Raw genomic sequence first — 18,455 nt, 5'->3', positions numbered from 1 at the left:
GATAGGGAGGGTGTTGATCCATCTGATTTGTTTAAGAGACGTCTGGATACTGTGTATCAAAATTTTGTTGCCATATTCACAGATGGTTCAAAAGATCCAAGGAGAGGGCGCACTGGGTCACCATTTGTAGTGCAGGAATGTGAGGTGAGAGTCAGGAAACGTATTACAGATCATCTGGCTGTATATATGGCAGAGATGATGGCCATACTGTTGGCCTTGCAGTGGGTGGAGGAAGTTAAGTCATAAAGAGTAGTTATTTGCTCTGATCCATGTGCAGTGCTGAGGAGTCTCCAGTCCTTTATATCACAAAGCAGACAAGACCTGCTTTATGAGGTGCTACAAACCCATGGCAGGAGTAAACAAATGGGTATACAGAAAATATTTACATGGATCTGAGCTCATGTGGGAGTGGAGGGGAACGAGGCAGTTCATGTGCTGGCTAAACAAGCACTAAGTAGTGGGGATGTTGATGTGGTAGTATCAATGAGCAAGGAAGAGGCAAAAAGTATGATATGGACAGTGATGGTGGAGAAATGGCAGGAGCAGTGGAATAGAGATACTAGGGGCAGGCATTTATTTCAAGTACAGAGGAAAGTTGGGGAGGGTAGAACGACAGGAAAGGACAGAAGAGAGGAGGCTGTATTTTCAAGATTAAGGGTGGGACACAGCCAGTTGAATAAGACCTTACATGTGATAGGAAAGCATCCAACAGGAAAATGTGAGTATTGCTAGGAAACAGAGACCGTGGAGCATGTATTGATACAATGTGGGCATTATTAGAGGGAAAGAGAGAGGATGAGATCTAGTTTGAGGGAGAAGGGGATACAGGAAATTAGTTTAAAGAGTATATTGAGTAGAACGTCATTAGATATAGTCACAAATATGTAATATTTTTTAAGAGCAATGGGGCTGGCAGGTAGGATTTAGTTTATCCCTATCTCTGGCCTACACTCCAGTACAGTAGGTGGCGGTAATGCACCTTAACGGTGGATGCCAACCGCCGATAAACCCCACCGAAGAAGAAGCGTCTGTGTTCTACGTCAGGGCAGAGTGCGTTGTTGCAGAGTCACTGCGAAGTGGTTCGTGTGTAAACAAGATGTTGGAGAAAGAAAAGTCTGGAACTAGCCAAGTAAATACTGCTTTTGAAAATAATAATAGATTAGAATGAAACTGAATTGATTGTAGTGTGATGCTTGTGGAACGCTAAACCTAATCGAAAAATGCAATAGCTCGCGTCTGTCGCGTCTCATCAATCGATGAGACATTGCTAACAGAGTTAGCTACTTTAGCTAGCCACCTCACTGTTGCTTAATAGCTTGCTGCATTTGAGGCCCGTTTGTCGCAGCGCCTGATAGACCCTACATGTCCAGGCCATCCTCAATCTGGACTGTGGACAGGAGATCCTGAGTTGTGAGTACCCCAATTCTCACACGATGTCAAACTTCGATATTGCCTTGCTAGCTAGTATCCACGTTGATTATTATGGAAATGATGCGCAACTTCATCCACACACGGTAGGCTAGCTAGGAGCAATTCCACGATTTTCACTTTAAAATGTACAAAACAAATACTATTGATTTAAAAGCTTAATAAACCGTACAAGTCTATGCACTAGCAGTACCTTGAACAATTTACAACATTTAAGAAAAACGAATTTACTGGAAGAACTGTGGATGCAAAGTTTGGTGGCTAGCTAACATTTAGAATCTTTATGCTAAAATCTCACTTAGTTTTTTTAAAAGCGACGTTTACCAAAAACTCTTAAATATCTGCACCGAATTAAGATTTAAAGATGTCTACAGAAAGAATGGGGTGTCCGCTTATGATATGACACCTTGAGTTTGAAAAAATATACTGTTGTTGTTGAACTAGGCTACAGTGAGTGAAGTGTATTTACACCTGGTATCAGATTACGGTAACGGAATTACATAATTTGTTAAATTAATTTCTTAACTGCCATTTTTCCTTAACTATAGATTTAAATACATTTAAGCAAAGTTGCTATTCCTCAACAAAGTTATTGGAAGTGTTATTACCTATTCTCCTAGGAAGAAACGGGGGAAATTAAGAAATGGGATTCTTGAGAATAATGTTTTAGGATTTCTTCTTGGAAATGCATTTAATTTTAGGGCAGCTAAACCATTGTCTTGACTTGAATGGATACTTTTGTAAACATGAACGTTTTCTTGCACCACAGTTGCCTACCTGATATTTCATTACAGAAAGAAAACAAATTAAAGTGCATTAGCTAGCTAGTAATTAACAATATATTACAATATTCTAGAAGTGTTAAATAGCTAGCGTTATCTCGTCAATTTGTAAAGAATTTAACTAACGTTAACCTTCGCTAGCTATGTTGGCTATAATGTCGTTACGCGTTAGTTAGCTAACGTAGCTACCTAATTTACCGGTCGCGCAGTACCTCTACCATCGTTTCTCCTATCATGGACGACACCTTCTCCTCCAGCTGGTCCACATGGTCTCTCCGCACCACTTCTTTTTTACGGCGTCACTGTCCCTTGCCATTTTGCCCGAATGCAGAGTCAGACTCGGCCAATCTCGCCCATCCTCTCTTTTTGGTCTCTGCAGTGACCCCCCCCCCCCCCCTCGCAGTTATCAAGTCTCCCCAACAGCAACCTTTTCCCGGCTGCTATTTCCTCCACCGTCACTTCAAGCTCTTGTTTGCTGAAGTTTTTACTGCTCTTTCCTTGGTTATTATTTTTGGTTTTGATATAGCTAGTCTGATGGCTATAATGTGTGAGAAATAACCAAATCCTGTCACACAGGCTTATTTATTGGTTTCAAGCACGTCACTAATGTCAATGCCAGATAAGATATTTACGAGGTTCCTAAGAACTTTGAGGAATTACATTTACAAACTATCTTATGAACTTTGTATTTTTTCCCATAAACTTTACTTTTTTTTGTAAGTAATGTTTTGTGAATCCGGCCCCTGATCTGTACTACACAGAAATGCATAATTACGGATATGAATGTCATTATCTTCATGATGACTTATCCTGAATAGGTTCACCATGGAAGAAATATGCAATATCATTATTTGCATATATGAGTATTATTCTACACACTGACTATTATTCTAATCAGCTCTGCACCAAAACAAGACCAAATTTGGTTGGACCTGACCAAATCTGAACCAATCATAGACATTTCTGTTTCACAAGTTTGGACTGTACAGCCACAGAACAATGAGCCAGATATTTCACGGATGTATACCTGTAAAGCATCCGGTTGACATTTTCAGATATGGTGATGAGAAGAAGCCCAGTGGCCGGCAGTGGGAGATGGAGTGATATGGCTTTTGGCCGACATTCTTCTTATCAATGGAACATTTGATCTCAATACAGTTTGCTCTTCCAAAACTAAGAGTGGACTAAGTTTTGTAGATTTTACCCTCTGCCAAAAAAAAATACCGTTTAGGAGTGCAAGGTGTGAATTTAGTTATTGGAAACTGGTGTAATTGCGGCCTGCAATTTGGGGTGTTCCTGCATGTGGGCATTCCTATGTCTGCAGGAACCCCTCTTTATACTTCTATTTGTAAATGTTTTAGCTAGGACAGGCGGGGGCGCTAATGCACAATAATGTTGGATGCCAGCTGCCAATAAACCCCCCAGAAGAAGGGGCGGGGCGACAACGATAGCTAGCTAGCCGTACAACGGTAGACGGTGTCCTTCGTCCCTGCCTATTGGGTACTGTTTTCCCACAGTTATGTTAATGATGGCGAGGGCAGGCGGGAGAGAAGGACACTGTGTGCTAGCTTAATCGGCAGCGTAGCCTAGTGGTTAGAGCGTTGGACTAGTAACCGAAGGTTGCAAGTTCGAATCCCCGTCGTTCTGCACCTGAACAAGGCAGTTAACCCACTGTTCCTAGACCGTCATTGAAAATAAGAATTTGTTCTTAACCAACTTGCCTAGTTAAATAAAAGTAAAATAAAAAAAATTATCTAGTCCGGTGAACAGCAGGCGAGGGAGACACCACAGATAGAACAATGAAACATTTGATCTCAAAACAGTTCTCTTTCCAAAACTAAAATCTGTTATGAACAGAGTGGACAACAGTTTGTAGACTTTACCCTTTGACAAAGTTTTTTAAAATTACGTTGTTAAACCTCTTACAGCCACTGAGACGCCAGCGTCTCACCTAGCCAACAGGAATAGTACTCGATAAAACTCAAACTTTCATTAAAACACACATGCAGGGTACTGAATTAAAGCTACACTCGTTGTGAATCTAGCCAACATGTCAGATTTTTAAAATGCTTTTCGGCGAAAGCATGAGAAGCTATTATCTGATCGCATGCAACACCCCGAAATACCTGAAGGGGACGTAAACAAAATAATTAGCGTAGCCGGCGCTACACAACGCAGAAATAAAATATAAAACATTCATTACCTTTGACGAGTTTCTTTGTTGGCACTCCTATATGTCCCATAAACATCACAATTGGGTCTTTTTTCCGATTAAATCCATCCATGTATACCCAAAATGTCCATTTATATAGCCCGTCTGATCCAGGAAAAAACAGCTTTCCAAAACGCAACGTCATTTTTTAAAATGAAAAAAGTTGCCTATAAACTTTGACAAAACACTTCAAACTACTTTTGTAACCCAACTTTAGGTATTTGTAAACATTAATAGTCGATCAAATTGATCACGGGGCGATCTGTATTCAATAGCAGCTACTCTTGAAATCATCGTCCATTGTCTCTCTCCCATAAGCCTCTTCCTGTTTACTGGATGACAGGAAGGGCCTATTTCTCATTCCACCAAGGATTAAATCCAATGCAATTGACAGTACTGGCGACATTGTGTGGAAGCTGTAGGAACTGACATCTATATCTATTTTCTCTTGCCATAGACAATTCAGAGACTGGCGGATTAATACTTTATTTTTTTTTTGTGACCAGGTTTTTCTTGGGATTTTGCTTGCTGTTCACGTTCTGTTATAGTCACAGACATGATTTAACCAGTTTTAGAAACTTCAGAGTGTTTTCTATCCACACATACTAATTATATGCATATACTATATTCCTGGCTTGAGTAGCAGGACGTTGAAATGTTGCACGATTTTTAACAAAATGTTGAAAAAATTCAAGGGAGCTCTAAGAGGGTAGGAGTGCAAAGGCGAATCGACTTATTGCACACGTGCACTTCAGAGTAGACCGTCCCTAACATAAACATGCAAATGCATGCTAAAACTCACCAATAGGATCTCGCTAGCTCGTGCTTGGCTCAGCCCCCCCCCCCCCCGCTTGTTCTGCACACTATGACTCATTTGTTCCCATTTTAAATGACGGGCTGTGGTCTCTCGGTTTAGTTATAAAAATCTTTGGTTCAGCACAGTAGAGTGCAGTACAATACAGTTATACTCTAGCGTGCTCTAGTGTACTGTATTGAACTCTACTGAACTATATTCTACTTTTCTTGACTATACTGTACAGTGATCTACTTTGCTTCACTGTAATGTGCTGTCCAAGCTTGTGAAACACAGATGTCTATGATTGGTTCAGATTTGGTCTGGTCACCAATCATGGATGTTTATTAGGGATGCACCAATATGACATTTTTGGCTGATACTGATATCCAATATTTTCTTTGCCAAAAAAAAAACATTACCGATATTTAACATTTTTGCTGATTTTTATGCATTCTAGTACAGTTAAATAGTTGAAAGACACACACACTGACCCAAAAAGTAATTTTGTTGCCATTTACTTATTCGCCAATTCGCATTACCAGTAAAACATAATCAAAATGTTTTTTTTTCACTTGCTGTGCTGTTTCGTTGTTCTTTTTTTCAGTCTCAACCAGGATTTTGTTACACATGTCATGCAGTGAACTTTCAGCTCTGTCTGTCCTTGGCCTCTTCCTCGGTGCGCTCTGTCCGTTTCCATCTTGTCCAGCTGTGCCTGTAACATTTAGTGTAAACCCTGTTTCTTGTATGCATCAAAGTAGCGGTCCTTGTACCTATCATCGAGCATGGTGGCGACACAATAAAGAGACTGTATGTCACCAAATCGTAGAGTACTTTTGCAACTTTTAACCCCATGGTATGTGTCGGCAGTTTTGTTGAGCAGGTGTTTCAATGCTATTACAGAGGGTATTGAGTCTCCTGCAGACATAGTTGGATTAGCTTATTTCTTGAGTCAGTTGTTCGTTTCAGCTCGAATAGAGCTAAGAGTGTATTCATGTTTCCAAGTTTCAAACATGTTCTCACGTGCCATTGAAATGGCAGCAGCGGTATCAGAACCAGCACACAATAACGCTTTCCTCAGTACCAAATCCTCATTGACCCACTGTGCTGTCAGTCAGCATGCAAGCAGGCTGACATCGCTGGTCCAAATGTCAGTCGTGAAGCTAATAGCAGTGATGCCCATAACAAGTAGCTCAGTGCGTTTCAACAATACCGTGTTACTCCGGTAGGGCAACATCTGAAAAATAGCACCTATTTGGTGGTGTGTACCAGGGCTCGAGGTGCTCAACCAGTCGGCGAAAGCCAACATCATCCACGACAGAGAACGGTTGATTGTCAAGGGCAATGAATCCCATTATCTTGCCGTTAATGGATTTCACCTTTGAGTTGTCTCTCTGAAAGTTTCTTACTCTTTCAAATGATGGCTCGACTTGAACTTGTTTAGTTGTTGGAAGTGTGCGCTTAGTATTTTTCTGCTTTTGTTCTGTGTAGCGCTGTATTTTCCGTGGCGTCATTACGTCATCTACCTACATTATATAAGTATGCACGTCAGCTTTGACATCGGTTTTGCACAGCGGCTTTAAACCAGATATTGGGCCGATTGTTGGCATTTTTAACTAATATTGTCCGATTCCGATATATCGTGCATCCCTAACATCTATGTTTGGGCCAAATCAAGGCTGTTTTGGACCGGCCCAAAAATAGATGTTTGGATGTTGAAATCAAGGCCAGGGCGGACTGACCAAACTTCAACCACTTCAACGTCCATGTTCAGTGGGTGTGGATGCTGGTTACAGTAAGTGGAAAGAGAGGCGGTAATGGGTAGGTGTCAGTAAGAGCCGGTAGAGGTTTCATTAACTTCTTGACGCTACCTATCCCGTTAGCGGGATAATTGTCATCAACAACCGCTGAATTGCAAAGCGCCACATTCAAATAATATTACTAAAAAGATTTATATTCATGAAATAACAAGTGCAATACAGCAAAACACAGCTTAGCATTTTGTTAATCCACCTGTCGTGTCAGATTTTGAAAATATGCTTTACAGCGAAAGCAATCCAAGCGTTTGTGTAAGTTTATCGATCACTAGACAAAACATTATGAACACCTAGCATCAAAGTAGCTTGGTCACAAATCAGAAAAGCAATCAAATTAATCGCTTACCTTTGATCTTCGGATGTTTTCACTCACGAGACTCCCAGTTACACAATAAATGTTTATTTTGTTCCATAAAGATTTTTAGATCCAAAATACGTTTGTTTGGCGGGTTATGTTCAGAAATCCACAGGCTCGAGCCGTCACGACAACGCAGACGAAAATTCAAAATAGTATCCGTAATGTCCACAGAAACATGTCAAAGGTTTTTTATAATCAATCCTCAGGTTTTTAAAATATATAATCGATAATATATCAACCAGCACTGTCTTTTTCAGTAGGAGAGGGCGAGATGATGGCTGTCCAAGCTCTGTTGAGCAAGTAAAACTCATGCGAACACCTGACGCGATGTTATCTTTCTCGCTAATTTTTCAAAATAAAGCCTGAAACTGTCTGAAGACTGTTGACACCTTGAGGAAGCGATAGGAAAGGGAATCTGGTTGATATCCGTTTAAATTGAGCAAAGGCAGGCTATGGAACATGGAGCTTTCAAAATAGAAGCCACTTCCTGGTTTGATTTTCCTCAGGTTTCGCCTGCAATATCAGTTCTATTATACTCACAGACAATATTTTGACAGTTTTGGAAACTTTGTTTTCTATCCTAATCTGTCAATTATATACATATTCTAGCATATGGGCCTGAGAAATAGGCTGTTTACATTGGGAAAGTTATTTTTCCAAACATAAAAATAGTGCCCCCTAGCTGAAAGAGGTTATCTAGAGAGCGAGGGTTTTTTCAGACTGTTCACACTCGCTTTGACCACCATATGACTAAAAGAGAAAGAAAACAGTTATGAGCTGAACATATATATAAAACAAATGTAACCTTTTATTTAACTAGGCAAGTCGGTTAAGAACAAATTCTTATTTACAAAGACTGCTTAACCCGGACGACGTCTGGGCCAATTGTGCGCCACCCTATGGGACTCCCAATTACGGCCGGTTGTGATATAGCCTGGATTCAAACCAGGGTCTGTAGTGACTCCTCTAGCACTGAGATGCAGTGTCTAACAGTATGCCAGTGTAAGGAAGAACAGTAAAAGGTGACCCAACTGTGGTTTGTGACTACTATGATTTTCCATTGTAGCCAAATCAATTGCAGTATTAGCGTATTTTAAAAAGGGGAAAAAATAAAATAAAAAAATGCATAGGTAATTTTATTACCGATTTGGTAACAAAATTACGAGTTTTAGTCACTTAATAAACAAAAAATTATATTAGTACAAACACAGACTAATTGGTAGGTTTACCTTGTTACTTCTGTTAACTTTCATTGTCCTTCCTCATGGGGTCAAACATTTTGAAACATTTTGGTAACAGAATTACAAGACACACGGCAATGTTTTTTAAACTTACAGAAGGCAAATAATTTCTACAAAACCAATTTTTGTTGATATTAGTTGGCAGGGGTCTTTACATGTATTTCTAATACCTTTTAAGACTTTCTGCTAGAGTTTTTGTAAGACCCCTTTTCGATCAGTTTGACCAGAAATCAAAGCCAATACTTACGCCTAATTTTTAAGGGTGCTTGTTATCTGGAATACTTGGGACATCCCAACTCTGATGTTACCCAATTGAAGTTTGCATTTAAAATGGTACGGGTTAAGTTTAGGCTTAATAACTTCTTACGGCTGAAATCCCGTTAACCTGTCTACGATACTGGTTCCCAATTGGGAATCAACCCTCCCACGTTCAGCTGAAACGGTGGCGCATGGAACGCAAAAATATTCTTAAAAATATTTAACCTCCACACATTAACAAGTCCAATAGCTCAAATGAAAGATAAACATCTTGTTCATCTAGCCAGCAAGTCAGATTTCTAAAATGTTTTACGGCGAAAACATAGCACATATATATGTAAAACCACCACCAGACACAGCTCATTTCAATAGCCAAAACATGCAATCAACAAACGCAGGATTAAAAAATAAATCGCTCACTAACCTTTTGAAAATCTTCATCAGATGACAGTAATATGACATATTACACAGTACATATTTTTTTTTTTCAATAATATGCCATTTATATCCATAAATGTCCATTTACAGTGAGTTCACCTTCAGAAATTACTCAAAAATGCCCGCAGGAAATCTATGTAGCGCGGCAAGATAACGTAAATAGACATCATAAACTTTGACTAAATATACATGTTCTACATATAGTTAGAAAGATACACTGCTTCTTTATGCAACCGCTGTGTTAGATTTATTTTTAACGTTACAGAAATCGCACACTATTCCATATGCTGAGACAGCGCTCAGTTCCAAGCTACATTTCCACGTAATGTTGGAGTCAACAGAAACACAGATTTAAGCATAAATATTCCCTTACCTTCGATGGTCTTCGTTCAGAATGTTCTGGAAGGCTTCATACTTACCCAATACATCGTTTGGTTTCAAGTCTTGCGTCTTTGTATTAGCTACTGCTAATAACATCAGCTGAAATGCACCCAAAACGTCCTCTGGTCCGGATAAGTTGCGCATCAAAACTTCAAAATTACACATTATATGTCGACTAAACAGGTCAAACTAAGTGCAGAAGCAAGCTTTATTATGTTTTAGACGTGCAAAACAAACTTCAATTCAATCGGCCATCGTCTGCCCTTCTCTTGAGTGCTGGAAACAAAGGAATGGCTGGGACCAATTCGCGCCCATACGCACAGCCTATTCTCTCGTGGCACGCACTAATTTCACTCCCATAGGGTCAATTCTCGCGGGATTTGAAGCTCTAATGAAAGAGGACATCTAGCGGAAGAGATAGAAAGTGTCCCCAGAATCATAGCTGGTTGGGAAGGGTGGGGGCCATGACGTCAAAGTTGCTCCAACTTTCATGGCCACAAAAACTAGTTTGGAAGAATGCCTGCCCTGTGAGTTCTGCTATACTTACAGACATAATTCCAACGGTTTTAGAATCTGTAGAGTGTTTTCTATCCAATAATAATTTTTATTTGCATATATTATATTATATTATATTATATATTATATTTTTTTTCCAGTTTACTAGGGGTACCCAATCTCTCCAAAGGGGGCGTATGTCTGCCATATCCTTAACAGGTTTTAACGGGATCGATTTGACAGCCAGTGAAAGTGCAGGGCGCCAAATTCAAACAACAGAAATCTCATAATTAAAATTCCTCAAACATGCAAGTATTATACACCATTTTAAAGATAAACTTGTTGTTAATCCCACCACAGTGTCCGATTTCAAAAAGGCTTTACAACGAAAGCACACCATGCGATTATGTTAGGTCAGCGCCTAGTCACAGAAATCAGCCATTTTTCCAGCCAAAGAGAGGAGTCACAAAAAGCAGAAAGAGATAAAATGAATCACTAACCTTTGATGCTCTTCATCAGATGACACTCATAGGACTTATTCATGTTACACAATACATGTGTGTTTTGTTGAATAAAGTTCATATTTATATCCAAAAATTTCAGTTTACATTGGCGCGTTATGTTCAGTAATGTTTTGCTTCCAAAAGATCCGGTGATTTTGCAGAGAGCCACATCAATTTACAGAAATACTCATCATAAATGTTGATGAAAATACAAGTGTTATGCATGGAATTAAAGATATACTTCTCCTTAATGCAACTGCTGTGTCAGATTTAAAAAAAAAGCTTTACAGCGACAGCACACCATGGAATAATCTGAGTACAGCGCTCAGAGACCAAAACAAGCCATACAGATACCCGCCATGTTGTGGAGTCAACAGAAGTCAGAAATAGCATTATAAATATTCACCTACCTTTGATGATATTCATCGGAATGCACTCCCAGGAATCCCAGTTCCACAATAAATGTTTGTTTTGTTCGATAAAGTCCATAATTTATGTCCAAATACCTCCTTTCTGTTCGCGCGTTTAGTTCACAAATCCAAATTCACAAGGCGCGTTCACTAGGTCTGACAAAGTCAAAAAAGTTACATTACAGTTCATAGAAACATGTCAAATTATGTATATAATCAATCTTTAGGATGTTTTTATCATAAATCTTCGATAATGTTTCAACCGGACAATTTCATTGTCTTTAGAAGTAAAAGGGAACACAGGTTCTAAAGCCTTGGGAATTGCAATCGGACCAAATTTTACACTGTATATTGGATAGGCAAAGACTTGAATACCTACAAACCTCAGATTTCCCACTTCCTGGTTGGATTTTTTCTCAGGTTTTTGCCTGCCATATGAGTTCTGTTATACTCACAGACATCATTCAAACAGTTTTAGAAACTTCAGACTGTTTTCTATCCAAATCTACTAATATATGTATATTCTAGATTCTGGGCCTGAGTAGCAGGCAGTTTACTCTGGGCACCTTATTCATCCAAGCTACTCAACTGCCCACCAGCCATAAGAAGTTAAGGGTTAGGTTAGGGACTTCCCAAGGAGCCCAGATAGCACTAACCAATTTTTAAGATGGAAAATAGTTGAAAAATGTATCTATGCCTTCATTTCCCCAAAATATACTCTTTGCTTTCATTTGACACCCAATTTGAAATGAACCTATGAACTTCACATGTTGGTGCTCATGGGTTCATTTTAAATAGAAATTAACCTAGCTATCCGCTAGCTGTGCTTATTGTGATAGCTAGCTAATGAAATCATTGTGCATGGCTGTTGTGGTGTTTTTCTAAACTGGTCTGTGTTTAAGGTCTGCACGCTGCTGTTTTGAAAGCGGTTGCCTCACAGTAGCAGAGCCTATTTGTAAAGCCTATTCACCGTATTATGGCCAGAGATGGTTCATATTATTCATACAAAATCTGATTAGGCTATTGCTAATTAGGCTATTCCTAAATCTGATTAGGCTATTGCTACTAGCTACAGGAATGCAAACTCATCACTTTTCAATGATATTTGCTGTTTTGATTTCAAAATAGGTCATCCACGTGAAAAGTAAACAGACGCAGAGTGCATCACCCATGGAGCTATAAAAGAACGGGGCGATCAGATCTTCTCCCTGTGTGATCACATTACCTTCTCTGTCAGCTGTGTCATCACACACTCCACGCAACATTGTCCTTGACTGGGATATTTGGAATGCAACTCGAGGTAAGCAACCTATGGTCAAAATAATGCTGTGGTTATAGTTGATAAGAAGTCAATTATAGTTGCATATATGTTTCAATAGAGCAAATTATTACTCAAAGTAAACTTTAGCTAGCTGGCGTTAGCTAGCCAAGTCAGCAACTAAGATGGCCAGCTAACATTACCACTCGTCAATGAATAATGATGTATGTTACTCATATTGAAATTGAGTGAGCGCTGAATGCATTCCTACGTGTCCTACAAATAGAATATCAGAGTTCAGATCGTAATATGTAATATCAGAATGAGTCCTCCATCCAATATCACATGTGACAGCTGAGTAGCCAGCCGCATCTCCAGCCATTAGCCTACTCAGCTGCTTCTCTGTTGTCTGTTGTTTCTGTGCATCGCCATCTGTTTTAAAACAGAGCACTGTGACACGTGCTTGTGCCTTTGTCACAGAAAAACGCAAGTTTCTAGCCCAAACCCTTGGCGCACATGTTTTATAATATAGAAGATAAAAAGCTTTTAAAACTTGTTAGGGATAGGTGTCCCGTCAACGGGACAGTTGTAAATCATGCAGTGCCTTGTGTCACGATCGCAGATTAGAGAAACAACAAATGTTGGTACATATAAGTGTCTTATATCGTCTGAAAGCTGAAGTTGTTGTTAATATATCTGCACTGTCCAATTCACAGTAGCTATTACTAAGAATTAACTACTCATGGGCTGAGTTTTTGGTTTGATATCAAACAACCTTGTTTAGTCATGTTAGCTGGCTAGCTAGCTAACAACTTGTTAACTTGGCTATGCACACATTTGAATGGCACAGGGAAACGGGATAGATAGCCTACTTAAAGAGATACTTCAAAGGTAGGATGCATATGCCAACGTAATTTTTAAGCTAAATCTGAATCAAAAGTCAATCAATTTTTTTGGTGTTAATTAAATTCTGTTTGGTTCCTAACTTTTGGGAGCAGTGTGTGAGAAAGAGTAGTGTGGGTGGGGGAGTATGTATGCTGTGTGTAAAAGTGTCTGAAGAGTAAGCTAAAGATGGTTTCATGTAGGGCTAGTGTGTTTCCCCTTATTGCCAAAATGAAAATGCTAATTATGCGTTTCTATTCCTTACTATGTCTGTCCGGCCCAATCACAAGTAGACCTTTTGGATATGAGCAAATCAGCTATTTTCTGCAGTAGCCTTTTCTATTATACAGTAGAAAGTGTGGAGTTAAATTCAATCTGTTGTATTGAGAAGAGGTGTGAATATCAGAGACAGGTTTACAGGGTTCGATACTGCGACAAAAACAGTCACATTTGAAGCTATTTGACTTGGCAGTGCGACACACATTTTGAATTGGCCAGTGAAAATAAATTACATGGTCACATTAGTTTTTGGTTCAATTTGCAATTTTTTTGTCATTATGATGAGCAATTGACCATAATAAACCAACTTTTTATGAAGAGGCAACAACGGCACGGGAGTGCCCCTGTCTGTGTGTCAGGACTCAACATACAGGGGAGGTTTTGGAAACCCTTCGATCATCCCCATCAGTGACCCTCTTGGGCCAGTGAACAAAATGTTGTAATAATGGTATTTTTAATCTAGGCTATATAATTTATAAAAAACAGATTGATTCCTTAAACTGTTCCTTATGTCGATTTATTTATCACACGCGCAACTCTCAAACAGCTGGTTTTTGCATTTTGCAATTTTTCTTTGGTGGTCTCTGGGGGGGATAAATCTAGCTAGCTAAATCAGCCATTGGCTAGGCCATCAAAAGCTAGATAGAAGGCATCTGCTGTTCAACTGTATTAGGGCAGAACTTTGGAGTGCCAGTGAAATCAACCAATTAATTACATTTTAACCTGTAATGGGTGGGACCGTTTTTACCAAAATGGTTCAATTTAAGGGAGTAACTATTCTGGTGCGGTAAAACCATGTCCATTTATTATTACCAAGACAACGTTGAATGTTTGCCTCAACTTGGTTTTTACATACAATGCTTTCCATTAGAATGGGAACCCAGTTTTTGGTCGCTTTCTCGTTTTAGGACATGATACAATAACTCATCAATAACTCTTTAAACATCTCAAACGGCATGACTGACTAGCTACCACACGTACATTCTTCATTAGTGTGTTTGTGTCGTGAGCATGCTTTATATTTTGTCAGGCAATGCCCACGTTATTGTGACATTTTATAATGTAATTTTGCTGTGCGGTAGCAGAGAGAACGGTCTATGACTAGGGTGGCTGGAGTCTTTGACCATTTTTAGGGCCTTCCTCTGACACTGCCTGGTATAGAGGTCCTGGATGGCAGGAAGCTTGGCCCCAGTGGGCCGTACGCATTACCCTCTCCCCGTAGTGCCATACCAGGCAGTGATGCAACCCTCCGGATGCTCTCAATGGTGCAGCTGTAGAATCTTTTGAGGATCTGAGGACCCATGCCAAATATTTTCAGTCTCCTGAGGGGGAATAGGCTTAGTCTTGCCTTCTTCATGACTGTCTTCTTGTGTTTGGACCATGATAGTTTGTTGGTAATGTGGACGCCAAGGAACTTGAAGCTCTCAACCTGCTCCTCTAGAGCCCCGTCAATGAGAATGGGGGCATGCTCGGTCCTCCTTTTCCTGTAGTCCACAATCATCTCCTTTGTCTTGATCATGTTGTGGGAGAGGTTGTTGTCCTTGCACCACACGGTTACGTCTCTGACCTCTTCCCTATAGGCCGTCTCATCGTTGTCGGTGATCACTGTTGTCATTGGCTAACTTGATGCCTGGCCATGCGGTCATGAGGGAACAGGGAGTACAGGAGGGGACTGAGCACGCACCCGAGGGCCCCCGCGTTGAGGATCAGTGTGGTGGATGTGTTGTTACCTACCCTTACCACATGGGGTTGGCCCGTCATGAAGTCCAGGATCCAGTTGCAGAGGGAGGTGTTTAGTCCTAGGGTCCTTAGTTTAGTGATGAGCTTTGAGGGCACTATGGTGTTGAACGCTGAGCTGTAATCAATGAATACCATTCTCACATAGGTGTTCCTTTTGTTTAGGTGGGAAAGGGCAGTGTGGCGTGCAATAGGGGTTGCATTATCTGTTGGGGCGGTATGCAAATTGGAGTGGGTCTATGGTTTCTGGGATAATGGTGTTGTGAGCCATGACCAGCCTTTCAAAGAACTTTATGGCTACAGACATGAGGGCTGTGGGTCGGTAGTCATTTAGGCAGGTAAACTTAGTATTCTTGGGCACAGGGACTATGGTGGTCTGCTTGAAACATGTTGGTGTTACAAAGTCAGGGACAGGTTGAAAATGTCAGTGAGACACTTGCCAGTTGGTCAGCGCAGTACATGTCCTTGTAATCCATCTGGCCCCGCAGCCTTGTGAATGTTGACCTATTTAAAGGTCTTACACACATTGGCTGCGGAGAGTGTGATGACACAGACTTCCGAAACAGCTGGTGCTCTCATGCATGTTTCTGTGTTACTTGCCACGAAGCGAGCATAGAAGTAATTTAGTTTGTCTGGAAGGCTTGTGTCACTGGGCAGCTCGCGGCTGTGCTTCCCTTTTTTGTAGTCTAATAGTTTGCAAGCCGTGCCACATCCGACGAGTGTCGGAGCCGGTGTAGTACAATTCAATTGTATTGACTCTTTGCCTGTTTGATGGTTCGTATGAGGGTGTAGCGGGATTTCTTATAAGCTTCCGGGTTAGATTCTCGCTCCTTGAAAGCGGCAGCCTTTTTAGCTCAGTGCGGATGTTGCCTGTAATCCATGGCTTCTGGTTGGGGTATGTACGTATGGTCACTGTGGGGATGATGTAATCGAGGCACTTATTGATGAAGCCAGTGACTGATGTGGTGTACTCCTCAATGCCATCAGAAGAATCCCAGAACATATTCCAGTCTGCTAGAAAAACAGTCCTGTAGCTTAGCATCTGCTTCATCTGACCACTTTCTTATTGACCGAGTCACTGGTGCTTCCTGCCTAAATTTTTGCTTGTAATTATGGTCAAATTTGTCAAATTTAGGGAGAGCTTTGTATGTGATTCTGTGTGTGGAGTAAAGGGGGTCGAGAGTTTAATTTTTTTAAATATATATATATATATATATATATATATATATATATATATATATATATATATATTTTTTTTTTTCCCTCTAGTTGTACATTTAACATGCGGTTAGAAATTATGTTAAACAGATTTGTTTCCCTGCATTAAAGTCACCGGCCACTAGGAGCGCCGCCCCTCGATGAGCGTTTTCCTGTTTGCTTATGGCCGTATATAGCTCATTGAGTGCGTTCTTAGTGCCAGCATCGGTCTGTGGTGGTAAATTGACAGCTACGAAGAATATAGATGAAATGCTCTACCTCGGGTGAGCAAAACCTTGAGACTTCCTTAGATTTCGTGCACCAGCTGTTGTTTACCCCTTGTCTTACCAGAGGCCGCTGTTCTACCCTGCCGAAAAAGCTTAAAACCAGCCCAGCTATGTTATGCATGTCGTTATTCAGCTACGACTCGGTGAAACATAAGATATTACAGTTTTTAATGTCCCTTTGGTAAGATGTACGTGCTTGTAGCTCATCTATTTTATTATCCAATGATTGTACATTGGCTAATAGGACTGATGGTAAAGGCAGATTACCCACTTGTCGTCGGATCCTTACAAGCCACCCAGACCTTCGTCCCCAATATCTCTGTCTATTTGTCCAGCGAATGAGGTGGATGAGGGCCTTGTCGGAAGTCTGAAATAAATCCTTCCCGTCTGACTCGTTAAAGAAAAACTATTCCTCCAGTGCGGGATGAGTAATCGCTGTCATGATATCTAGAAGATCTTTTCAGTCATTAAGACACAGTGGCAGAAACATTATGTACAAAATAAGTTACAAATAACGCAAAAAAACACAATAGTATAATTGGTAAGGGGATCGTAAAATGGCAGCCATCTCCAAACGGCATTACAAATGTGTTTGATTTAAATGGATAGTGCGATATTCAGTCAGGTGAAGGTAGTTTAGCGAGTGAATGGATGCTAATTGACCTCATAGACTTCGTCATTGTGCAAACCTAGTTAGCAGCTTCCTTCAAACTGCTCGCAGAGACAAAAATGGTATCCATGAGTTCATCTGACTCTGGGTAAGTAGAAAAATTGCTTTATTTCCAACATCTCGCACTATCCCTTTAAGTCTGTACCTGTTAAGCGACATCCCACTTCGGAAGGAATATTCGTAGTCGGTAGATAGTTTTCATTAAATCTGCATGCCTTACATCATCACGAGCAGTTCACAAGAAAGTATTTAAGCCAGTTGTTAGATGCTATAGTGTGAGAACATGACAACTTTAGCCAGCATGTCTATAACAAACCTTACACTAGCAAGTCAGTCACTCACATCTTGAGTCAGCAGTAATACCTCGCTAATGAAGTGTTCTTGTTTTATAGCTGGGTGGCTGGTCACTACAACCTCCTCCCACTATGGAGGAAGGAGGAAAAGACTGTGAGGACGAGACCCTACAAACTGCCTTTAAAAAGCTCCGGGTAGATGCTGAAAGGTTCGTAGTACTGTTAATGGCTATTACATTTAACTCTTTCACGTTTTAGGTCCTTCCTTACTGGTTGATCTAGGGTCAGTTTCCAGGATTAATGTAATATTTCTTGAAAATTTGAAGTCTCAGTTAAGTTCTTCTGCTGTTCAGTATATTGTGGTCTGAGTTTTTGTTGGTTTCTTTAGCTTGCCTGCTACGCTGCACGTCTGTGAGACCATTACTCCAAGAGTGGTTAGCCGAGCCTTTCTAGAGGGTGCCAAGCCCAAACTTAGCTGCCCCAAGGAGAACTGGCATGGGTAAGGAAAGGCCCTCTTACAATCATTGTCCACTGTTTTATAAGTATCTTCTTGCTATGCTTCTCTATTGTCTGTTCCTTTTTTATTATTTAAGTATAATAACTTGTTAGAACCCCTAGGGCCAGATTCAGTTTTATAAATTCTATATTTGTCAAATGTACACATTTTGTAATAAAAATGTAACACATTGTGTTTAAAATGAGTGCAAAAAAGGCTGTATAAAACAAATTACACAAA

At 40.3% G+C, this 18,455-nt stretch overlaps 1 protein-coding gene across 2 annotated transcripts in view; it reads left to right on the top strand.

The window, feature by feature from the left end:
• Positions 1-988: 988 nt before the first annotated feature.
• oser1 (oxidative stress responsive serine-rich 1) overlaps positions 989-18,455 on the top strand; it is a 29,212-nt gene continuing 11,745 nt past the window's right edge. Inside the window, exons 1-4 of one of the 2 annotated variants that reach the window (XM_021609102.3) lie at positions 989-1,410; positions 12,245-12,416; positions 17,819-17,928; positions 18,108-18,218. In XM_021609102.3, coding sequence (XP_021464777.1) covers positions 12,405-12,416; positions 17,819-17,928; positions 18,108-18,218 — 233 coding nt within the window. In that variant the 5' untranslated portion in view covers positions 989-1,410; positions 12,245-12,404. The remainder of the gene's footprint in view (positions 1,411-12,244; positions 12,417-17,818; positions 17,929-18,107; positions 18,219-18,455) is intronic. The other variant, XM_021609103.3, reaches the window with a different exon arrangement.

This window comes from Oncorhynchus mykiss, chromosome 7 (assembly GCF_057628025.1).
Source record: "Oncorhynchus mykiss isolate SJ-2025 chromosome 7, ASM5762802v1, whole genome shotgun sequence".
Taxonomy (NCBI): Eukaryota; Metazoa; Chordata; class Actinopteri; order Salmoniformes; family Salmonidae; genus Oncorhynchus; species Oncorhynchus mykiss.
The sequence above is the reverse complement of the archived record's forward strand: the minus strand, read 5'-3'. Positions and strand labels throughout refer to the sequence as shown.